Consider the following 24,907-nt stretch of genomic DNA (forward strand, 5'->3'; position numbering starts at 1 on the left):
CACTCAGACTATGGACATACCACATACACAGACCTTGACACGTCATCTCAGTGCACGTGTCTTTATTTCTGGATGATACAAAAGAATAAACTTAAAAAACACCCCAAATCAAACACCCTAATGGCTCCCCCAAAGCAATGTGACCCCTCTTCCCACCCTGATAAATAGAGACTTCTGTCAGTGCACCCTCCCACCCCATAACCCCCTCTGCTATAGACATACTCTGGGTATATATTACTCTACTCGGCAATAGACATCTCCCGAAAATAGAATTGCAGCCCTGCCACCTGACTCGACATTGGCCCCATGTCCCTGGGACCCACCCCCCTCCACTTCAGACCACCCGCCACTGCAGCACGCTAGTGTCCTTGCCCCCCGTGGTCAGGACCAAGCTGTCATCCCACAAGAAGGCCACATTTGTCACGTGGCTGCTGTGTCCGCCGTATTTGTGGCTGAGGGCCTGCAATAGAGAAAGAAGAAAGTGAAAGGTCATCTGTCTTGTGCACCACCCAGCCACACAGTAGGTGCTCAATAAATATTTCTTGAGTTAACAGAGATCAAAGACGGGCCGGCCCTGTGGCTTAGAGGTTAAGTGCGTGCGCTCCACTGCTGGCGGCCTGGGTTCAGATCCCTGGCGCGCACCGACGCACCACTTCTCCAGCCATGCTGAGGCCACGTCCCACATACAGCAACTAGAAGGATGTGCAACTATGACATACAACTATCTACTGGGGCTTTGGGGGACAAAAAGGAGGAGGATTGGCAACAGATGTTAGCTCAGAGCTGGTCTTCCTCAGCAAAAGGAGGAGGATTAGCCCGGATGTTAGCTTAGGGCTGATCTTCCTCACAAAAAAAAAAAAAAAAAATAGAGATCAAAGAACCAAAGACCTCAGAATTGCAGACGCTCAGAGCTTTAGCAATATGGATTCTGAAATTTATTGACTTTCAGGTTAAGAAAGGTCCTTGGGATCAAGCCACTGCCCTCCTGTACAGAAGGGGAAACTGAGGCCTGGAGAGGGCTACCTCAATCTTGCCCCCGGTGCTGCTTGTTACCTCCACCCTGCCAGCCCCCCAGAGGGACTCACTCGAGGCTGACAGCAGGGGTAACTAAACAGGTGGACTTTGCCAAAGTCATCAGCTGAAACCAGCAACTTCCCATCATGCGAGCGGGCCACAGCATTGATGTCAGTACCATCCGCTCCCTCGGACCAGATCCCTGTGGGCAAGATGGGGAGTCGCGAGGGGGGGTAAGATGTCAGCTGGGGCCAAGGACTCCCCCGAGGTGAGCAGGTCCCAGCCCCAGCCTCCCTGCCTTCCTCTCACCTAGCCTGTCTCTAGCCAGGGACGAGAGCTGGGATGATATTTCGGAAATGTGTATCTGACTGTCCCTCCACTGCTCGAAACCCTTCCGTGGTTCCCCAGTGGCCTCAAGAGGAAGCCCAGGCTTCTCATCATGATCTCCAAGATCTGATTGGAGTGGTCCCCGCAACTGCTCCAGCATCATCCTCACCAGTGCTCCCCTTGAACTTTGCAATGACTGAGCCATCCTGCCTTCCAGAATTTCTCCAAATGCCAAGCTCTATGTCACCTCTGGGCTTTTGTACGTGCTACTTTTCCCTTTGCGTAGACTGCTCTCCTTCTTCACCACCCTAGATTGTACCTCCTTATCCCCCAGGTCCAGCTTGGATGTCCCTTCCTCCAGGAAGCCCTCCCTGACTTCCTCCCAGGCTGGGGCCACATGCCCCCTCTGGGCTTCCTTGTCCTACCTGGGTCTACTCTGGGTTATCCAGGGACAGATCTGTCTCTTCCACTGGACTGGGAGGCCCATGATGGCAGGGCCAGGGCTGTCGTGGTCACTACTGTGTCCCAGCACTACCGAGCTCAGGGCTGGGGACAGAGGCACTCCGGGGGGGTCTCATTTCATTACAGCTCCAAGGGACCTTAGTCATCACATCCTACCCTTTCCTGTTACACACTGTCCACACATGAAAAGGAGTGAGTTTCCTGTCCTGGAGGTAACCAATAAGAGACTGTGAAAACCAACAGTCAGGGATGTTTCTTGGAACTCCTGTCTTCAGTGGGACTTCCCCCATTCCAGAACTTACCGAACACCCCAAACCCCAGGACACAAGTAGCCGTGGCCCACTCCATGTTCCTCACAGCCTCTGCACTAGTGATCTGCTTACAGGTCGCTGTGTCCCCTGCGGCAGAAAAAAGGAAGAGGAGTTCAGAGTGGAAAGAACTACTGATTTAACCCATCCATTGCACAGACAACAGGCACTGAGATCCGAGACGGGATGCTAAGGTCCCAGAGCTTATTCACCTCTCCAGACTGGCTGAGGGGGCGAGATCCCGGGTGGGGACACCCCAAGGCTTGAGCAGGAGCATCTGCTTAAACAACTGAGCTCACCCATCCAACCAGGAAGGGGAGGAATTAATTAATTTTTTTTTAAATTTATTTTTTTCCCCCAAAGCCCCAGTAGATAGTTGTATGTCATAGTTGCACATCTTTCTAGTTGCTGTATGTGGGACTCGGCCTCAGCATGGCGGGAGGAGCAGTGCGTCGGTGCGCGCCCGGGATCCGAACCCCAGGCCGCCAGCAGCGGAGCTCGAGCACTTAACCGCTAAGCCACGGGGTCAACCCGGGAGGAATTAATTAAAAGTGGGTCCACCAGGGACCAAACCAGAAGTCAGGAGACCAGCCAATCAGAACAGCCCCTGAACAGAACCAGAGGAGAGAGACTTGAAGCCCCTGCCTCCCCTCCCAGAACTCAGGGAATTCTCTGCAAATCGCACACGCAAATAGGGAGGCTGAAGGAGGAACAGACCTTCGGGTCTCAGAGAACTCACAGTACAGAATCTCGTAGTCCCCGGAGTTGGTGACAAAGCAGCTGCTGTCCTGGGCCCAATCCAGGTGAGTAATAAAGCTGGAATGACCCTAGGGGAGGGAAGGGGTGGAGTTAGAGCTGGAGGGGCAGGACTAGACTAGAAAGGGTGGAAGGCAAAATACAGAGGCACGATGAGAACACAATGTGGCTACGGGAAGGATACACAAGCCTTTGGAGTGTGGGGGCGGGGCCAGACTACCGGGGGCGGGGCCAGACTTGACGGGCGGGGCTAGACAAAAAGGGCTCAGAACACAGGGAGAGTTTAGAACATGTGGGCGGAGCTAGACACAGAGGGGCGTGGCTTTGAATGCCAGGGACTGGGCTACACAGAGTGTGGGGGGCAGGGCTACACAGAGGGGTGGGCTTAGGATGTAGGGAGCGGGGCTACACAAGGAGGTATAGAACACGGGTGGGGGATGTGTGGGCGGGGCTAAGACTCCTGGACATGATCTGGGCAGACTCAGTTGAGTGCTGAAGCTGTGCTCCCTTGAGGTAGAAAATTGGTTAATTCTGCACCTCCTAGACGGGGTGGCGGCGCGGGCTGGGGCCACTGCCCACTCACCGAGCACTTGCCCAGGCGGCTGACCTTGCGGCCGCCCTGGTCCACCGTGTACACGTACACCAAGTTGTCGTGGGAGCCCACGGCCAGGTATGCCCCGTCTGGGGGAGGGGGAGGGGGGCTATGAGGAGGCACCCAGGCTCCGCCCCCTCCTTTCTCAGATTCAGTCCCCCACTATCCCAGACTCTTCAGCAATCCCAAACTCCATCCCTGTTACAGACCTAGAGCCGCCCCCAGGCCTTGCCTCACAGGTTCCGCCCCTTCCCTCTGCCAGTAACTCTGAGCCTCAGTTCCCAGGCCCCGCCTCTCCAGGGTCCCAGGCTCAGCGCCTTACCTGGAGAGAAGCTGACCACTGAGATCTGTTCATTGCCATCTGTGTGGATAGCCACCAGGTCACGGGTCTCCGTGTCCAGCAGCAGCCATCTTTAAGGAGAAGGCGTTGGCCGGGGGGGGAGGAAGAAGGTATAGTCAAGGGACAGTCCCTGGGAAGCAGAGAAGCCCTCCTCAAATGCCTTCCTCAGCTTTACCTGCCAGTCACCGTGCCCACAGCCAGGACAGAGCCACTGGGGTGGAAGCCAGCAGAGCAGGCGGGGTCCTGAGGAGGGAGAGAAGAGGCAGGGCTGAGAGCTGGGGTCCCCCATCCATCTGGCCATTCCCCTGCCTCAGAGCCAACTCTCAGCCTGGATGAGGGCTCTTACCTCCCGCTGCTGCCCTCCAGGAACCCACTGCCCCAGACACCCTAGAAACCATGCCCCTTTCCTTAAACGTGCCACTCAAAGGGCAAACATTCCTCCTGCCACTGTTAACTCTGGATCCTTTTCTACTCCTGTTCCAAATTCCCACCACTTGATTCATCCAAGATGATTTCCTTAGGTAATTTTCTAGAAGCGAGACTACTAGAACCAAGAGTATCCATATTTTTAAGACTTTTGATATACAATGCCAATTTGCTTTCCATAAAAGTATATCAACTTATCACCAGGCATGTCTGAATGCCTGTTGCCCCCCATCTTTATCGAATACCCAGCACTGGGTATTATCATATTTTAAATTTTGGGGGCATCTGGTTGGTTCACAGGCAATAGAGCATCACGGCATCAGGCGTGGGTTCCAACTGTGGCTCTTTCACTTCCTAGTTATATGACATCAAATAACTTCCTCTGTCCACTTCGGTTGCCTCATCTGGCAAATGGAGATCAACACTTTCCAGGATTGTTCTAAGCAAGGTGTAAAGTCGTTAGAATGGTAAGCTGGTGAGATGGACCACAGTAAGCATTCAAAAAAGGTCAGCTATGATAATAATTACACTGTGATGATGGGCAAGTGATTTTGCTTTTCTGAGCCTGTTTCTAAGTGGGGATCCATCATCCCTACCGCCTTGTGGAGGTTGCGGGAAGAAGTGAAGACAATGCTGGTAAAGTGCTAAACCGGTTTCTCCGGGCACAGTCCACAGACCACCTGAATCAGATTAACCAGAGGGAGCTCGTTATAAACTGCAGGTTTCTGGTCCCAAACTCAGACCTCCTGAATCAAACTCTGTGCACGGGGCTCAGGATTCTGTTTCCAACAACTCCCAGGTGATTCTGACACCCTGGCAAGCCGGAGAACTGCTGTGTCCTAACAATTTCCAGGGCACACCATCCCGATTCACAGAAGTCCAAAGGCCACCAGTGTTCCAGGAGCAGAGGGAACCCTGGAGGGATTCCTGGAGCAAAGCCTGAAAGGATGGTGAGGGGGATATGGTGGACTGACCTTCTGGCAGACCTTCCCATGCTGCACAGGTGGGGAGCTTAAAAACTACACTGCCCAGAATCCCTTGCAGCTAGTGTTCCCCTGTGATTTGGGTCCGACAATCAGCTGCGCTTCTGTGGGCCACGGGAGGCAGAAGGTGGAAGCCATGCCTCTGCCAAGTCTACCGACCAGTTGGGTCCTGAAAGCAATGGGATTTGCTCTGCCAGTGCCTGGGAGGAGTCACTAGCCTTGTGCACATTGAAAGTATCCGGTCTTGCCAGTGCAAATGTAGCCAGTACTGGGTCACTTTAGAGCAAGACAGTCCAATGGAACCTTCTGCGATGATGGAGATGTTCTATATCTGCACTTTCCAACATGGTAGCCACGAGCCAGCCACATGTGGCAACTGAGCCCTTGAAATGTGGCTAGTGCAACCGAAGAACTGAATTTTTAATTCTATTTACATTTGAAAGTTAATTTCAGTTTGAATAGCCACATGTATTGGACAGTGTAGCTCGAGCCAACAGTTCAGGCGGCCACAGCTTCCTGTTTCCTGGAGTGCAGCTATGAAGACAGCATTTTCTCAAACTCAGCGGTTCCTAACTCCCCACCCTCCTGACTGTGGCAGAGGCTGCAGGCCGGTCGGTTTTGTGGTGTTGATGCTCAGAGCCCCGGCGTGTTCTGCTCTGTTCTGTTAGAACATGGTGTCGAGTCCCCCGTCCCCTTACCTCAATGCTCCTGCTCCACAGGGGCTGGTGGGACTCCACACTCCACAGGTGCACCAGCTTGTCCTGCCCACACGTCACAAACTGAGCCTGGCTGGGGTGCGTGGCCAGGCCCCATAGCTCTTCTACGTGGCCCTGGCGGAAAGGGGAGATGACAGCATGAAGACCACCAACCCAGGCCCTTTCCCCCCAAAGCCTGATGCCACAAAGCAGTCCTGGACTAGCCCCAGCCACACACCCTGCCCCACAGGTGACCCGGGGAAGACCCTCTCCCCAATGTGTCTGAAGGAGGCCGCCATGGGCCAGACCCCTGCCGCACTGTGTGGCTCGAGGCAAATGCTGCCCCTCTCCCGGTCTCTGCCCTCCAGCTTGCACAGGGGAAGACAAGAGAGCACGGTGGGTAGGAGCTTGACCTTGGGGGGTCAGATGGTTCCCAGAAGGCTGTGGGACTCCGTGGCGGGTACTCAGTCTGGCGGGTCTGACCTCAGCTCTCTTGTAGTGACTGTTAACAGTCACCTGGGCAGGGGATGCTCATTGGAGCCTTGGTTTACTCCTCTGTAAAATGGGGCTGATCAGTGTTCGTGTCTCATGGCTTTGCTGTGCTCACTCAAATCAGGGATGGAAAGTATAGAAGGCTAGTTGAGACAGTGCCTACAAAATGGAAGTGGCTAACTATTATCAATAACATATTATTAATATGTTATTCATCAATAAATAACTAACATCAATAATCAATATAATTATGATGTATATTAGCATAGTGATTAATGTTAATAATGTAATTCTAATAATATGTTAATGTATTAATAATATACTTAATAATATAGAGTATTGATAATCTGATTGGGGTCTCTTAGGTCCCTTCTTGGGACACCTGGAAAATCCCTCCTGCCCTTGTTTTTCTTCCTCTTCTTCCACAGAATCTAGAGCCAGAGGGGGATTTAAAGGTGGCGGCCCAGATTTCAGCTAGCCTGTCTGAGGGAAAATTCATGGAGGTGGTGAAGGAAGGGGACCAGTAAGCAAGGAGTAATTTGGGCCAAAAGTTTTTGAGTGCTCACTCTGTGCCAGGCACCCTTCTCCATGCTGTATGTGAACTGATTCAGGGAATCCTCGTAAAAGCCCATGGGGTTGGTTCTGTTATTCTCCCACTTCATAGAGGCACAGAGAGGTTACTCACTTGCCTGATCTCACACAGCTAATGATGAACGACAGGGCTGTGAATTGATCCCAGGCAATCATGCTCCAGAATTCATATTCCTACCCACCATACTATACTGCCTATTGGTAGGTGGGTTTTTTAAGTGGGTAGGGGTAGGGTTTTGGCACACGGGAGGGAAGAGTGGGTATTTGAGCTGGAAGAAGAAAAACAGGCAGACTCCAGAGGGCCTTCCCAAATCCTCAGACCTGGAGACCTGGTTGGTGCGTGGCCCAAGGTGAATGCAGCCTGTGTGACAACCTGCCGGGGCACGTCCCAACAGAAATGGACACCACCCTGATCAGAAGGGCAGGGGGCAGCAGAGCTGGGGCAGGGTCCTGGGGACTCTCTGCTGTGCTAGCAGTTAACCCCTTGCTGGGTCATGGGCAGTTCTGGGAGGGATCCTAGGTCAGGGGTGGGGCGATGGAGCGGCAGCAGGTAAGGGGAGGGTAAGGGGTGTTTGCCAGGCCAGAGGAAAAAGGATGGGGCAGGGAGGTGAGGAGAAATGGGAGTGGGAAGAAAGGAGGGATGGATGGGAAGAGAAGAGAGATGGTTGGGGAGGCAGCAGAGCAGGTGCAGAAGAGATGCTCACCTGGACGAGCAGCGAGAAGCCAGTGTGGATAGAGCCCTGCAGGATGGAGTTGCGGGTGGTCCCCACGTACAGCATGTCTTCCCGGCCCTCTGCCACAGTGCGGACAGGGCCGAAGTCCTCAGGGACCTGGGTGGGCCAGAGGGGAAAGAGCGGGCAGATGAGTGTAGGACACAGATGGGGGTGGGGATGGGGGTAACATGCCAGGGTGAGAAGGGTCTAGCATTAGGAGCCCTAATGGGGTGGGGGGTCTCCTCACCTTCATATGAGCCTCTCCCCCTCCTCACCTCCACCTCCTGCAGCTTGCTGTAGTCGGAACCCCAGAGGACCACCCGCCGATCACGGCCCCCTCCGGACACCAGCGTCCCGTCCCGCAGGACGCAGAGCCCAAACACGCCACCATCGTGGGCACCCAGCACCGCCTGTGTGATGCGGTTCCCACCTGCGGGGTGGCCGGGGGCGGGGGTCAGCATGGGGACGCTGCCCTGTACTGACCCCCGAAAGCACCTCGAACTCTCAGGCCTACATCCAGCCATTCACCCACCTTTCCATCCTTCTATCTACCCTTCCAGCCACCCATCCAACCACCCACCACCCATCTATTCAAGCACCCTACCAGCCATCCATTAAACCATCTGAACTAACATCTACTCATCTACCCACCCACCCATCCATCCACTCACTTATCTACTGATACCTCCATCTATCCACTCTTCCTTCCATTCATCCATCAAACCACTTCTCATCCATTCATTCACCCTCTCTTTCATCCAGCTACCCAGTCAATCCATCTTTCTATCCAAACATCCACCCATTTTCCATATATTTTCCCATTCATCTACTCATCCACCCATCTATCCACTCATCTGTCAATCTACCTATCCATTCATGCATCCATTAACCCATTCAATCAACAATTATTTATTATTTAGCATTTACTCTGGGCCCAGTCTCATGCTGGGTGATACTGGGGACACAGTGGTGACCAATCAGATCATTCCCTCATGGGGCTCACAGCCAATTTCAGAGACAGACCCACTACCAGTCCACGACAACCCAAGGTGGTTGGGGCTGGGATGGGGAAACCCAGGACACTGTGGGATCCTATAGAAGCCCTGGTGGGTCAGGGAGGGCTTCCTGGAGGAGGGGATGGCTGGGCAAGGATCTGAAGGTTAAGTAAGATTTGGCTAGGACAACAGAGTGTGGAAAAGTGTTCCAGGCAGAAGGAACAACATGTGCAAAGGGCAGAGAGTAGGAGAGAGCATGGACTATTTAGGGAACAAAAAGAAATCTGGTGTGACTAAGTGTAACATGCAAGGGGCAAGAGAAGGCAGGGCCAGACCCTCCAGGGTCTTGGAGGCCTCAGTGAGGAACCTGGACCTTGTCCTGGAGAAACCAGAAGTAACAGAAGGATTTGGCAGGGGAAGGACAGGGTCAGAATTACATTTGATTCTGAGAACAACCTGAATTGGAGGGGGCAAGAGTGAAGGCCGTGAGACCAGGGAGGAGGCTGGGGCAGGGACGCAGAGGAGAAGCAACAACCCTCTTCAGTTCCCATCCTTGAAGACTCAGATGCAATGCCACGTGTACATACATCATCTTGTCCACCTATCTTTCCACCCACCCACCCATCCAACACCCCAGAGCCCCTTGGGCTGGACCCAGTGATGGGACTGGGGCTGTGGAAACAAATCAGAGCCAGTCTCTGCCCTCAGGGGGCTTACAATCTTCTGGGAAAGACACATTGCCAATTATTAAGGCCTGTCTCCTACATACCCCTGTGCGGTAGGGAAGGTGGCCTGAAAAAGGCTGGGGCCTTAGAGACCAATTGCCCTGACTCTGCCCAGCTCGGCCACTTGCTGGGTCATTTCCTTTCTCTGAGCCTATTGTTTTTCATCTGTGAAATGGGAATAATGTTCAGTGCAGCCTTGAATGGGGAGCATGATGTACGCGAAAGCAAAAGTACCCAGGCCAAAAAACTCATTCATTTGTTCAAGCCATCCATTGGCCAGGACAACCCATTCATTCCTTTATTCACAGTTCACCCAAAGGCTGGGGCAAGCTTTATTCACCCCATTAGCCTTGGCTGGGACAACCCTTGAATCCATTGGTTGGGACAACCATTTATTCATTTACTCATCCATCCATTGGCTAAGACAATCAACTCATTTAGTCATTCAGTAATCAATCAACTTCCTGGAACAATGCATTCTTCATAAATATTAATCCATTGTTTGAGATAACCATTCACTCCTTCATTCATGCACTCATTCATTCATCGCTTTATAGATCCACTGCCTGGGAAAAGACCTTTTCATTTGTTAACACAGTCATCTATTATGGGGACCACCATTCATTCATTTAGTTGTTCATTCGCCTAATCATCCACCATTAAAGGAGGATAGCACATTCATCTACTCATTCTTCCATTCACTGACGAGGACAACCCCTTCATTCATTCATTCACTTATTCATTCATTCCTTGCTCTGGGACAAACCATCTCTTCATCCATCCATCCATCCATCCATCCATCCATCCATCCATCCATCCATCCATCCATCCTATCCATCCATCCACCCACCCACCCACAACTGGGTTAACCCATTCATTTACAGTTCAAACTTGACCCCTAACATGGGGTTTGCAGAGGACAAGGGTGGGGAATAAGTGAAGATTTCATGGAGGTGGGATATTTGAGCTGAGCCCTGAAGGGGATGTTAGAATTGGACAAGTGAACCTATTTTGAGCCTATTTTATCATACATTCCACACCAGCAAAATCAGAGGAAGGGAGGCACAGCCAAAGGGGGTTAGGAGGGACTGGATTGGGGACCAAACAGGTGAGGTGACACTGACCTTTGCCCCAGACATAGAGGTTCCCCCCAGAGTCCCCGGTGACCACATCGCCACCCTCCAAAAAGGTCACACACAGCACGTACTTCGGTTTCTCGTGTTTCTAAGGTGGGGGAGAAGGAGAAGGTGTCAGAGGGTCACTGAAGAGAGTGGCCTCCCAGAGCTCCCCCATCATCCAGGACTGTGGTCCCCTCCATGCTATCGGGTGAGACCCATGTGGAGCATCCCCATCTCCAACCCGCCTCCATGAGTGTTGGCGTCGCCTAGCGTTTCTGACCACACTATCTCCCTTCCCCAGCCCTGGCCCACTTCCTGCCTCCTCTCTCTCTTCCCTGACTCTCCCTCCCTCTCTGTCCCCAGTTTCCCCTGCTGTTTTCCCTTTGGGTTCCCCTGTCTGCGCCCACCCCTCTCCCTCCTTCCCTCCCCGTCTTCTATCTCTCTCTAGGTCCCCCTCCCTGCCCCACCCCACCCTCTTCTCAGTATTTCCATTTCATCTCCATCTGTGCCTGGTCTTCTCTGGGCTTTCCTTTTTGGGGTGGAAGCCCCAACTCTCACCAAAGGCAGGGGAGCCCTGTCCAAGGTGCCCCTGCATCTTCCCTCCCAGGCCCTCTGCTTCCTGCTCAGTTTCTCTATCTCGGTGCGTCTCTCTTGGACAGTCAGCCTCTGACCTCTCTGTGTTTATCCATAAGATCAACAACCTCAGCACCCAAGTACTGAGCATCGACTATCTGCTAGGAGCTGCTAGCTCTTCATCCCATTGATCCTCACAACTTCAAAGACTTAAGGAAGATCATCCCCTTGGAATGAACAAGGAAACTGAGCCCCCATAGGCGACATCTCAGCATTCCTGGAATCTCTAGCCTCTGACACCCTCTGGGGCATATAAGTGTCTGCCTGGGTGTCCCTGCCTGCCTCTTTCAAGGCCAGCCCGTCCCCGCACCCCTGGCACTCACCTCGAAGAGGCCCTGCCGCTTGCTCAGGCTGCCCCCCTCCAGGCTCCAGAAGTAGATGTGGGATTTCCCGCAGGTGATGAGCACGGTGGGGTCTGTGGGGTGAAAGGTGGCCACCAGCACGGCCTCATTGGAGCACTTTGGGGAGTGGGGAGATTCTGAATGAGGACCTCAAAGCCGCCAGGGCAGGCCACCACACCCACCCCATGGAGGATTGCGCTGTACAGCTGTGTGGGTTGTGCACTGCAGACTCTACCTGCCTGTATCTTTGCTATTTGGCTCTTGGTATCTATTAACTCATTTAATGCCACAGCACCCTGTGAGGGAAGGCTCATTAGTGCCTCCCTATTACAGATGAAGAAGTGAGGCTCAGAGAAGGAAAGTCACTTGCCTAAGTCCACACAGCCAGGTAAGACATGTCCAGAATCAACCCACCTAGATCTGACGCCAGAGCTCAGCCTCTCAACCACTTCTCCTTCCCCAAACTGTGGGCCCCGTTCCAGAACCTAGGTGTCCTGCCCCTAGCCCAGAATAGGCATGTGACCTTGGGCAAGGAGATCTCCCCTCTACCATGCCTCAGGTTCCTCATCTGTAAAAGAGGCTACCACCCAGAGACGCAAGTCAAGGTCTGTCTTAGACATTGCTGTAGAGTCAGCAGCCGCCTCGTACCAACCCTTCTGTAGAGCCCGGTCCACCCACCCCATTTCCCAACATCAAAGCCAAGGCCCTACAAGGAAGATGCTACTTTTATCCCCCAATTTACAGATGAGGCAACCGAGGCTCAGAGAGGGCAAGCCACTTGCCCAAAGTGACACAGCCAGAAAATAGCAAAGCCAGGACATGAACATGGATCTATGTGATTCCAGACTCCTAACCACTGAGATCCGGCCAGTCCCACAGGGGCACCCCAAGGAGAGGGGAAGAGAACGGTCACCCCACCTTGCCATCCACCACCTTGGCCTCCTTGGCCCAGTCCCACACGGAGAGCATGTGATCGTTGGATTCGTCCACTGCACAGAGCAGGTTGCCTCCATTCTAGGAGGAGGAGAGAGGAGGGGAAGAGGGGCAGATGGGTCAAGATCCATCCCCCTAAAACCTTGCCCGCTGGGGCATTCGCCACTCCACCCTGTTTTCAGACTTTCAAAGGCCCTGGCCCACATCTTACGAAACACATTAAAATACATTCCCCATCCAGGGGCCACATGCACATTTTACTGAGTTTTTATAATTTTCCTTTTGAAACGACTCGTCCCTAAGAAATTCATCTCATTTACCCTCAGCGACAATTTCTCTGCAACCATCACTCAGTCAGGAATTCTTGCCGAGAGCGTCTAATCTTCATTTTCGTATGGAATGACTTTTATGTATATGAAATTAAACAATGAATAAAGTTGGCATAATTTTTTTTCATACCTTTAGTTAAGCACAGGTTATTTTTTTTTATTATTATTTTTTGTGAGGAAGATAAGCCCTGAGCTAACATCCGATGCCAATCCTCCTCTTTTTGCTGAGGAAGATTGGCCCTGGGTAACATCCATGCCCATCTTCCTCTACTTTATATGGGACGCCGCCACAGCATGGCTTGACAAGTGGTGCCTCAGTGCGCACCCTGGATCTGAACCTGTGAACCCTGGGCCACGGAACCGAAGCGCAAGCACTTAGCTGCACCCCCAGGCCGTCCCCACAGGTTACTTTTGATTTTGCAGGGTTTTTATTTCCTCCCACACATTGGCAACAAAATAGCTTTTGTTCCCCAAAGCTCTCAGATGTCTCCTTAGGCCTAGAAAACCAGTGAGGCTCTGCTTCTCAAACTATCTGTGGACAGACCGGTTGTTTTTATTCCCTGATCCATTGCAGACCAATATTTTGGTGAAATATGATAAAAGTGTTAAAATATGGTTTTTTTTTGACAAGCACACCACAATCACACACTTGGATGTTGTGGGAATGTCAGACTGCTCTACAAATTCCTAAAGGCTTACTCTGGATTTCTGTACTTCTCTCCCCCAGACCTGCCAACACCCGTCTAGGACCATACAAGGAACAGTGGAACAGCGCGGCTTAAAATGCCTAAGGGATAAGGACCCTTCCGGAATGAAAGGTGGTGCGAAAAATAATGTGACAGCATGAACCGATCGACAAGGGATCACTGAGGAGTTTGTCTGGGGTCAGTGAACATATGGTCCCCGTCATCAGGGCTAACAGAGCAGGCCTGTGAGGCCACAAAGATGGGCGCACAGCTCGGAGGGCCTGGAAGGGGGCGTGGCCCACACCCGTGACGTCACAAGGAAGGCGTGGCCTCCATCTCAAAGGGCCGGGGCGGCCGGGGGGGGGGGGGGGGGGGGTGGGGCTGGCATAGGACTTACAGATTTGGAAAAGCCCACACAGCACACGGCTCTGTCAAACACCCCCAGGCCCAGCACGTGCAAGGTGGAGAGGGAAACCGAGTCCCAGATGCGCACATGGGGTGGCAGCGGCTGCAGGAAAGGCAGAAACCTGTTACCTGGGGGTACTGGCTGCCTGATCCCCCACCGCCCCATCCCAGTCTCCAGGTCCTGTCCCCTCCACTCTGTTACCTTCCCCTCCTTGGTGGTGCCCGCCACCTGTCCAGTGGCAATGGTGACCATATCGGGGTGGACAGCCAGGCTGAGGAGAGAGAGGCCAGATGGGCAGGGCTCAGGGAGGGAGGGGCTCACTCCCTCTCTCAGCAGGCCGCATTCACGATGCCTGCTTATTCATTCCACAGGTTGGCTAAGTGAGTTCTTTAGTCAATAAACATTTATTTAGTCCTTCAGCAGCAATAAGGGGATACCTTCTGGGTACCCCAGCTCAGAAGACTCCAGCAAGACTCAGGCCTGGGGTCTCAAACTCAAATGTCACAGGGCTCAGGCCTGTATCACAAATGGTGGCCAGGAGAGCGCACTCATTTAAGGGGTCGTCACCACCGGGCTCCAACACACTGTAGGATTGGATTATCTGGGGCGCCAGCTCAGAGTTTGCAAAAGAAGTGAAAAATCCAGCCATTTGAGTGAATTCACCGACATTTGACATATTGATAATCAATCCACATTTTTTCCCCTGAATTCAGCGTGGAGGCTGGGTGAAGGCCTGGCCCCGCCCCACCACCCCTAATAGTGTCCTGGGCAGGAGCTCTCTGACATCCCCCTCCCAGCCTCACCATTTGATGTCATCATTGTGTCCCAGGTAGTGCCGCTGCCTCTGCTCCTCCACACTGTACAGCACGGCCACAGAGGCCACGAAGTACACTATCTCCCCCGTGGGCAGCAGGTAAAGGTTGGCCCGGCAGTCTCGGCCTCGGTAGCCATAGCTGCAGATGCCCGGGGGCCGGTTAAGGAGACTGTTTTGCATGGCACATGCCGGACTCCACAAGGTCATCAGGGCTAGGCTTTCCTCCTTCCACTCCTACCACTGTGGGGGGATTGAATGATGGTATCCCCAAAAATATGTCCACCAAAATATTAACCCCCAGAACCTGTGAATGTGACCTTGCTTGGAAAAGCAGTCTGCAGATGTCATTAAGGAGCTCAAGCTGAGATCATCCTGGACTATCTGGGTGGGCCCTAAATCCAGTGACAAGTGTCCTCATAGGAGACAGAGGGGAAATGGCACGGACACAGGGGTGGAGAAGGCCACGTGAAGACAGTCAGAGATTGGACTAATGCAGCTACAAGCCAAAGAACCTGAAGGGTTGGCAGCCGCCACCAAAAGCTAGGAGACAGACATATCACAAATTCTCCCCAAGAGCCTCTGGAGGGAGCGTGGCCCTGCCAACATCTCGATTTAGAGATTTCTGGCCTCTAGAACTGTGATTTTCTGTAGTTTTAAGCCGCCAAGTTTGCAGTAATTTGTTGCATCAGCCACAGGGAATGAATATAACCTCCTGTCTGCCCCCTCTCCCCAGAAGGATCGTGTTAAAACCCGTTAACACGAAATCAGCTCAGAACCTTCCCGTGGGGCCCATCGCACTTAGAGCAAAAGTCAAAGTACTTACGAAAGCACAGGCTGATCTGGGCCCTGGTTCCTTGCTCAGCTCCAGCCACACTCGCCTCCTCCCTGTTCTCACCTCAGGACCTTTGCACTTGCTGTTCCCTCCACCTGAGTATTCCTCCCCTTCATCTCTCCATGGCTCCTCATCTCCTTCAGGTCTCTGCTCGGCTCCTCAGAGAGGCCTTCTCTGCCCATGCTGTTTAAAACTGCAAGCTTATGCACCCTCACTGCCCCATTCCCCACCATATTTCTGCAGTGCACACATCAGCATCCCACGTGATGTTTAACTTACCTGTCTCCCCAACTAGGGTGTCTGCTCCAGGAGGGCAGGGATCTTTGTATGTTTTATTTACTGTTCTATCCCCTGTGCCCAGATCAGGGCCTGGTAGACAGCAGACATATGAATTCAATATCTGTTGAAGGAATGGCTGACTTTCCCCTGTTTAGAACTTTCGATGGCTCCGCAGTGCCCTGAGAGAAAACCCAACCTCCTCCCACTGGCCTGGTTGGCCCCTCCTGGCCTCAGCAGGGCTCCTGCCCACCCGTGCTCTCTGATCTTAGAGCTCCTCAAAATGCCAAGGTCATTACTGCCATCCCAGGCCTTGTGCTAACCTTCCTTTGCCTGGTACACTCTACCTGCCACCCTTCTCAGCTGTCACCTCCTCAGAGCAGCCCTCAGGCTCACTTCCTCCACTGGACATCTCCACTTAGTAAAGATCTGGTTAATTTGTTAATTGTCCGTAGTTCCCAGTGAGACTGTGAGTTCCACGGTAGCCAAGAATGGGCTGTTCTGTTCACTCCTATAGCTCCTCCTCTAGGAAGCCCTCTCTGACCCCCAGGCTGGGTCAGTTGCCCCCTCGGGGTGCCCCCATCCCAGCCTTGCCTACTGTGGGTTGTCACTGTCAAGGAGCCTGTGCCCACACTGGACTGTGAGCCTGAGGAGGGCAGACGCTGTCATGGTGACGACTGGGTGCCCAGCCTTTGGCCCCAGATGTTCAGAAAATATTTGAATGCATGTCAATATGTGTATCCTGACCCCATAGAAACTGTGCCGCCCCGTGGTCATCTTAGAGATGGGGAATCTGAGGCCCACACTGACTTTCGCAGTCTTAGCTCCCCTCATCTGATCCAGCCTGGCATGACAGCTTGATAATACTTGATTCTCGTGAATATTTCCAGCTGCCTTGAAGAGGCTCTGGGCTCCAACATCCCTGCCTCCTCCAGAGCGGAACCAAGGCCAAGAGAAAAGGATAGTGACTGGGTCCCTAGCAGGCCGACCCCAAGACCCAGTGGGCTTTTTGGAAACAGCTTGGGGCCCAGAGTCAGAGTTCTTGCCTCAGATCTGCTCTGACTCTCTCGGATGGGGCTCTGTTCCCCCCGCTTGGCCTCAGTTTCCTCATCTGGAAAGTGGGGGTAATAATTCCCAACCTGTAGGATTCAGAGAGCTCTCAGAGGCCACTGGTTGTACAAACACATTCTCAATTCTACCAAAGAGAAGGATCATATTATTCAACATATTTATACATGAAAGAACTTAGTTATATGCCAGTGCCTGGTATATAAGTGCTCAATAATGATTAGTTATCATTTTACCATTCGCTGTTTATGGAGCACAGATTATGAGCTCAGCCTCTTTACACGTTGTCTCATAGCCCTACGAATCTGAGAGCATGACACTCATTTTTCAGAGGAGGCAACTGAGGCACAGAGAGGCAAGGTGACTTTTCCTGGGTCACAGAGGCTGGGCTGGGGTTTCAACCCACTTCTGCCAGGCTCCAAAGACATGGTTCTTAACCATTACCAACTTCTCCTGTTTCTCAAATACACCAAGCTCACTCTGGCCACAGAGCCTTTGCACATGCCATGCCCTCTGTCCAGAACATTCTTTTTCTAGTTCTTTCCATGCTGGCTCTTCATTGTTCAATTCTCATCTCAAATGCCCCCTCCTCAGAGAAACCCAGTTACTCCTCTCATAGGAGCTTATGTTACTGTATTCCCAGCATTTATTACTAACTGCAATTATCTTGTTTATTTAATCAGTGGCTTCTGTGTCATCATCTATCTCCCTGAACCCAGCTCGCATGCAGAAGAGAATCTGACATGGAAGGAGCTCCCCAAACATCTGCTGCTTTACTGAACCATAAAAGGTCATTTCTGCTAACCTGCCTTCCTCGGCGCCCTTCTGAATCCAGGAGGAGTCTTGACCACAGAGACCTGGAAAGCCTCATCTTCAGTACAAAGATCTACCCCTCCCTCCTGCTGAAGTCCCACACCGCAAGGACTTCTGTCCCCTCCTGACTGGGGGATGGGGGTGGAGGACAGAGAGGAAGGGATTAAAGCAAAAGGATACACCCAGTCCAGCTTGAGGCGGCTGGAAGGCAGCTCGGAGCGCGTGTCCAGGCTGTAAGTGGGTGCCAGCTCGTCCGGGATCAGCATGGGCACCGGGCGGCCCCTCAGGAACATTTTCACGGAGCCCTCCTCTGCTAGGACACCCCCAGAGGTCAGGCGCTGACACTAGCCCCCATCCCTATTTCCTCTCCCCCTCAGGCTTCACTTTTTTTAAAAAAAAATTAGGTGGGGAAACTGAGGCGGAGAGGCAAAGGCTCTATAGCCAGGTCTCCCGATCTCCAGCTCCGGCCTCTCACCCCAGCAAGCCCCGCCCCCTCTCCCCACTTACCCATGCTGAAGATAACTTCTTTGGTTTTGCTGTCCGGAAAGGAAAAAAAAAAAAAAAAAAAGGGCCCTAATTAGCAGGCAGGTCAGAAAAGGGGAGGCACCGCTCGCCCACCCCACCGCTCCCCGGAGGTCTCTGATGAATAACGGGGGCCGCGTAAGGAGCGGAGCGCTGCCTCTCTGCAGGCCGTGTGCTTTGCTCGGTTGATCTTGCAGAGCCTAAGACACAGGCCCAGAGAGGCAGTGATCGCCAAAGATCACACAGCACGAAGTGGCAGGGACGCAGTCCTGGAAGAGGGGAGTCATCAGGGACTCCTCCCTCCTAATCGGCACGGCTCTCCCAACGCTCCCCACCCCCAGTCCCACGGCGCCCCAAACTCCAAGCAGCAAGGGAAGCGGTGAAGGATTTAAGGAAGGGGCGTGTCTCCACGTTCCCTCCGCCGGCGGAAAGGGGTGAGGTTCGCGGGCCTGGGTCCCTGGCGAAGGGGGGGACCTGGGATCCAGGCTCCGGGAGTGCGGGGAGGAGGGGGGTCTGCGAGAGGGTCTCACCCAGCTCCAAAGCTACTCATGGCGGCGGCTGGCGGAGCTTCGGGGCCGGGGGTGGAGCCGGGACCAGCTCCGCCGCTTCCGGCCCTGGGAGGTGCCCGCGCCGCCGCGCCCTGCCCCGCCCTCCGCGGCTGACCCCGGGAGCCGGCGGGTCACTCTGAGTCCCAAGTCCCGGGCTGTGGGGTCCTGATACCAGACTCTTCTTGGAGGGTAGGGGAGAGTGTCGTTTGAGAACATGGACTCGGGGGCGTGTCTGCCTGAGTTCAAACCCCAGCTCTGCCACTTCCCAGCAGTGTGGACAAGATGCCCAACCTTTGCCTCGGTTTCCTCGTTTGAAAAATGCGGGTAAGAGTACCTACCTCCCAGGGTGTTTGCGAGGATTAAGTTGTTTAAATCATGCCTGGAGTAGTGCCTGGCGCATAGCGCTATGCACGAATTTGCTATTATTTGAGTGGGATTGAAATGCGTGGTTTTTGACCCTAGTCCCGCCTAAGTCCGGCCCCCAAGCTCTGACCACGCCCACTGCATCGTGACTCCACCCTTAGGTTTTTACTCCGCCCAGACCTTCAGTATGGCCACGCCTCCGGGCAGTTGACCACGCCCAACATTCTGATCACGCCCACCTATCCTCTGAGTTGACTCAGTCTCTTGATAATTGACCGCACCCCCCGGGCCCCCCTCCCCTCCTCTGGTCTCTCCAGGCCTTCTCACCACGACCACTTGCACGTGATCCAGTCCCTTGGCTCCGCCTCCTGAGAGTTGACCACGCCCACATATGGCCACGCCTAACCTCCAAACCACGCCCACTCCCCCGGGGTCGGCTCCGCCCGGCTCCTTGCATCTGACACGCCTCCAGCTGGTCGCAACCCCAGGGACCCCCACCCCAGGTTCTGATTCTGCCCAGGCCAACACTCTGGCCACGCCCTCAAATTCCAATCACGCCCCTCCCTCTGAGTCCCCCATTCCCTGCTGAAACTCCTCTGAGGCTTCCGCCCTGGCCCCAGCCCTGAGACTCAGAGGGGACTCCCCTTTACCTTAGTAGCCACGCCCACAAACCTGGCTCCTCCCTGACTTCGCCTCTGATTCACCAAGGAGACCCTGACCATCCACGCCTCCTATGTTCTGGTCCAGCCCCTTAAGTCTTCGACCACGCCCCTCAATGTTGGCTCCGCCTTTCCAGGCCTTCCGCTTCGACCACGCTCTGTACAGATTGGTCCCTCCCACCCGCACTGTCGGCGCCTTCTGAACTAGATGACCCGGCTCTGGGTTATCACCTCGTGGCCTGGGGCATCACCCTAACTTCCCCATCTTTTTCCATGCCCATCTGGGGTCCTGGCCCCACCCTCTGTGACATGACCCCGCTCGGACACTTACCCTTCCTTTTTGGCGCTACAATTGCTGCTAGAGGATGTGGTGCGGCTTCGGGGGTCCTCTCGGCGCACGGAGGCGAGGCGCTCTGGTGACAAGTAGCGGCGGGCACTGCGAAGGGAGAGCACATGGTTAGGGCGGAGCCTGCGAGGCCAGCAGGCGAGTCCCGGAGGCTGGCGAGAACGTCCCCGTACCTTCCACTGCTGAAGTTCGGGCACGAGTCTATCCCTCTCCACATAAACAGCCTCCTTCTTGGAGGAGGTTTGGGGATCCCGGCTTCCTTCCGTGCCTTACCTGCGCCCAGACGTCGTCTCCTTCTTGGGGGAGGATGGGGACGTGGCATAGCCGCCCACGCGCCGCGGTGGTCCTGAGCCATTGAGGGGCGTCCTGGTGGGAAGGCCTTTCAAGAGCTGACACACTAGAAGGATGGGGTTAGAGGACAGAAGGTATGAGTGTGAGATCCGGGCCCCGACCCCTCCCCATCTCACCCCTCCAGTCAAGAGAAGATACCTGAGGCTGTGGTGCCCAGGCGCGGAGGCGCCCGGCCCTTGGGGGTGCCCCGCACGCGCAGCGCAGCGCCCTGCTCTTCGCATGCCCGCAGGCGTCTCAGCGCATCAGCCAGTGCTGCCTTGAGGACCGCCAGCTCGTCTTCCTGCAGCTGCAGCCGCTGCTCCAGCGCCGACACGCGATCGTCCACCTCCATGCCGCTCGTGCCCGACAAATTATCATCTGGAAGGCCGGGGAGCGCTAGCTGGGGGGGGGGGGTCACCCAGGAACTTCAAAGCCCCATGTGCCACTCTCGCCTTCCTGGGTCTAAGCGGGGCCAGCCACTCCCCTTCCTCTCCCACAACCGGGGGCTGGGACGCTTGGAGATGGGCCAAGGAAGATGGCTCCGAGGGGGAAGGAAATCCCCACTGCTCTCAGCACTTGCCCCTACACTCTGTGTCCGCCGCAGTGCCCTGGAGGTGTGACCTTAGGGAAATCCCTTCCTCTCTTACCTTCTAAGATTCTACGAATCAGGAGCCTCTTGACTCTGGTGTTAAGACTCTGTGACTAAGATGCTAAATATCTATGAGTGATATCAACCTTTTAAGGATGACACCAACTTATTCCCAGTGACATCAACGTTCTAGAATTGATCTCCAATATGCTCTGACGCATATCAATATTTTATCGCTGGTACTAACGTTCCCGCTCTGTTTCTAAGACTTTCCAAGCCAAAAGCTCGTGCCTGGTCCCTCACCAAGGGGTTCGACCCCAGAGCCAGGTGCAAGGACAGAGTTTCTGCGGCCCCTGGTGGCGGACTTGGGGGTTGCAGGCAGCGTATCGCAGACCTAGGAGACCCACGGAAGGGAGATGCGGGCGGGAGATGCTGACACCCAAACTCTTCCCAACTGGAGCTTCTCTCTTCTGTTCCCTTCCTTTATTTAGCTTCTGTACCCCACGCCCCAGATTCGGCTCTCCCTCTCCTCTCCAGCCCATAGGTGCAGCCAAATAACTTCTCCACCGCCCCCCCCCAACCATAGACCATTTTCCAGAAGTGGGAGGGGCGGAGGACCGAGGTGGTCCCCCTCCCCCTCTTCCCTCCCAGACCTCTCATACCCAGACTCATTGCTGGCCACAACCGAGGACGCCCTGGCTCCCAGCCGAGTGGAAGTAAAGGTGGTGGCATTAACAGAGACTGGGCGTAGAGGTCACAACTGCCATCCCGCGTCGGTGGGCCGCCCCACCCGTCCGCTGGGCTCCGCAGTGCAGCCGTCCGTCCCTCCCCTCCCTCCCCCCGCTGCCCAATCGCCTGCCGGGCCTCGCCCGCCCTGCCCCCCACCCGGCGCTTCTCAGGTCCGGCGCCCGGACCTGCAGAGGAAGGTGGGGGCCTCCCGAGGTCGGAGGGAGAGCGCTGCCAGGTCTCAGTACTCATGAGAAGAGGGAATCTCGGGGTCCTGTTGGCATCACGTTTTGCAAAGGAGGAAACTAAGGAGGGAGGTTTAGGGAGTGAGCAGAGACTCGCAAATGTCACATAGCCAATAGGTGAGGGGCCCAATCACCTCGTGCCGAGCTCTCTCTTACCATTAATAATAATACCCCCGAAAATGAGATCTGTTATAGTGAGCTTACGTGTGGCAGGCACTGTTCGTGCAAAACACTAAGCACGTTTCCTGGCTCATGTGCTCCGTAAATACAGAATATAATGAACTATTATTATGGTACCTAATGCTCCCGCGAACTCATAGTTGTAGTATTATACCCATTTTAGGAGGAAGGGAGGAGGAAGGGGACTGAAGCCCAGAGAGGTGGAGTTACTTGTGCATGGACACACAGCTTTTCAGCAGCAGAACAGATACTCCACCCAGGCCTGGGCACCCTGTCATCCTGCCTCTTAAAGGGGCAGAGGAGGACAAAATGAGCATTCTGGTCCTCTGCCCATTCCAGTGGTCCCTGGCACCGGAGTGTGTGACCAGGGGAGTGAGCCCCAAACTGGAAGGTGGTCCCTTCTCAGGGCCCCCCGAGTGAAATGGAGGGGATTTCATCTTGGCCCTTCAGCCCCCACCCAGAGAGGTCAGCTGCATTCTGAGGCCTTGGCCTGCCCCCCATCCCCCACACCCACCCTGCCCATGACTCAAGTCCTCTGCCTGCTCCTGACCATTCCCCCCCCCAGCCCTTTTGCCCAGAGACCAGCCCCCACTTCTCACTTCTCTCATCTCCCCTCCCCTCTGGCTCCAGCTCCCCTCATCTGGGCCTGACACCCACAATGACCCTTCTGGTATCAAACCCATTTGTCTAGGGAGAAAGGGTGATTCTAATGGGTGGGAGAGGTGGGCCCTAAGGATTTGGGGGATATAGTGGAGGCAAAGTCCTCTGGTCATCCTACCTGGTCCCACATCCAGCCAACTAGCCAACACCAGATCCCACCCTCCCCCTAATCTGTCTGTCCCTCTGTCAGGGAGAAGGGTGAGGGTCCCAGAGGATTGAGAGGGGATAGGGAGGGCAGAGCTCCAGACCTCCAGGTCTCCCTCACTTCGACCCCAAGTTGCCGAAGGTTCTGCCCCCTTCTCTCCATCCAGCCACCTCAGGAGAAGGGGAGGGTGGAAGTGGGTGGGGGACTGGGATCAGGGCTTTGGGGGTCAGGGAACTTGCTCTGGGGTCAGGATCCTGCTGGGAGAGAAAGGGGTCTTTAGCATGGGGCGGAGGATGGGGACTTGGTAGGAGGTTGGGGCAGGAGATGGGTCCAGCCCTGGGCGGGGCCAGGGTAGGAACTGAGGATGGGTCTCACCGTTGCAGTACTGAAGCAGCGAGGACGTGTCGTAGAGGCCGCAGAAGGCCGGGCCGCGCTCCGCCATCGCCCGGCCACAGCCACCGCCGGGCCCCTCAGCCCCAGCCCGGGCCCGGTCCCCCCCCCAGGCCCTGCCTCCCGTTGCCATAGCAACACCCTTCGTTCCAGCATCCCCGGCTCGGCCCGCCCGGCATCAGGCGGCCAGCGCGGGGCCTGGCACCGGGGTCATCCCCCAGGATGCCCAGAAAGGGGGGTTGGGACACTCCCTGCCAGGCTCCCCAACACAATCCTAGGGCTGGGATTGGTTGCGCCGAGATCCCCTTCGCTACCGTCTGGTCCCGCCCACAACAGCGCGCATTCTCTCTAGACCCCCTCCCCGCCTGTTCAGGACCAATGAGAGCCTGTCGCGCAGGCCCCTCCGCCAATACGTTTGCAGAAGGATTGGAAGGGGCAGGGCCTTCCCTGCTTTTCAGCCTGAAGCGTAGCCCCCGGCCCTGAGAGGAAGATGTGGTGGAGGGAGACACTCCCATATCCCCAAAACCTTCTCCCTAGTCTTTTAGTGGATTTCCCAAAAGCCCCTTTCCAAGACTGGAGTCCGACCCCTAGAGCCTCAAACCCGCCGTGATATCCACTAGCTTCGCCCTGGAACTCTTATTCTAGCCGAGTTCCTAGAGCCCTTGTTTATTCGGTCTAGACCCGCCCCCAGGGCTCTTAGCTCCACCCCCAGAGTCCAGCGGGAGCTAAAGTTCTATTCCCGCCCGCAGAGCCTTTGGCGCCGCCCCCTAAGCATCTGAGGGCTATAATACTTCGCCCAAAGCCCTTGACTCAGCCTTTTTATAGGATTGGCTCCGCCCCCTGGAGTTTAGACTCCTCCTCCCAAGTCTGTGGTCCCTCCCTAACCTTTCCTTCCAGTTTTTTATCGACGGCCGCTTAGTGCCTCCCCTACAGCCCTCGTCTCCCACAACTTCATTATCCAGTCCGGGTTTTGGCACAGGCCTGGCTGTGACGCCTGGACCGCCGGCGGTGTCAGTCGGAGCTGGCTCTGATGTTGGGGGAAGAAGGGAGGGTAGAAAACCTGACAATGGATTTAAAGAGTAGTGGACCACCTTCCCCAAGTCTCCACTGAGGGTCAGCAGCTAGGCCTGACGCAGACCGTATTTTATAGGCAGGGGAAGCAATCCCAAAGCGGGAAGAGATTTGCCTCTAGACACACGGGCAGACGGTGAAAGCACATGGCTATGGAACCAGATTGACCTGGGTTTGAATCCAGACGCCACCACTTTCTGGTTATGACTCTGAGCCTCAGTTTCCACATCTGGAAAGTGGGGGGTCATGTCGCGCCTACCTCTTTCATTCTTTTAAAAATGTTTACTGGGAGGCCGGCCCCGTGGCTTAGCGGTTGGGTGCGCGCGCTCCGCTGCTGGCGGCCCAGGTTCTGATCCCGAGCGCGCACTGACGCACCGCTTCTCCGGCCATGCTGAGGCCACGTCCCACATATATCAACTGGAAGGATGTGCAGCTATGACATACAACTATCTGCTGGGGCTTTGG

General features: G+C 54.7%; 1 protein-coding gene across 1 annotated transcript; it reads right to left on the reverse strand.

Annotated features, from left to right (window-relative positions):
* Positions 1-197: 197 nt before the first annotated feature.
* On the reverse strand, positions 198-23,582 carry EML2 (EMAP like 2). Its single transcript, XM_058529597.1, is given in 23 exon segments — positions 198-460; positions 1,086-1,216; positions 2,106-2,201; positions 2,851-2,938; positions 3,451-3,548; positions 3,782-3,870; positions 3,975-4,042; positions 5,907-6,038; positions 7,691-7,816; positions 7,975-8,129; positions 10,544-10,643; positions 11,494-11,628; positions 12,430-12,525; positions 13,857-13,967; positions 14,067-14,136; positions 14,669-14,818; positions 17,849-17,978; positions 18,176-18,204; positions 20,092-20,196; positions 20,380-20,503; positions 20,596-20,814; positions 23,357-23,479; positions 23,482-23,582. Coding segments are annotated over 23 exon segments (2,547 nt in total). The 5' UTR covers positions 23,528-23,582; the 3' UTR covers positions 198-334.
* Between the last annotated feature and the right edge of the window lie 1,325 nt (positions 23,583-24,907).

The sequence above is a fragment of the Diceros bicornis genome, chromosome 34, assembly GCF_020826845.1.
Source record: "Diceros bicornis minor isolate mBicDic1 chromosome 34, mDicBic1.mat.cur, whole genome shotgun sequence".
Lineage (NCBI taxonomy): Eukaryota > Metazoa > Chordata > Mammalia > Perissodactyla > Rhinocerotidae > Diceros > Diceros bicornis.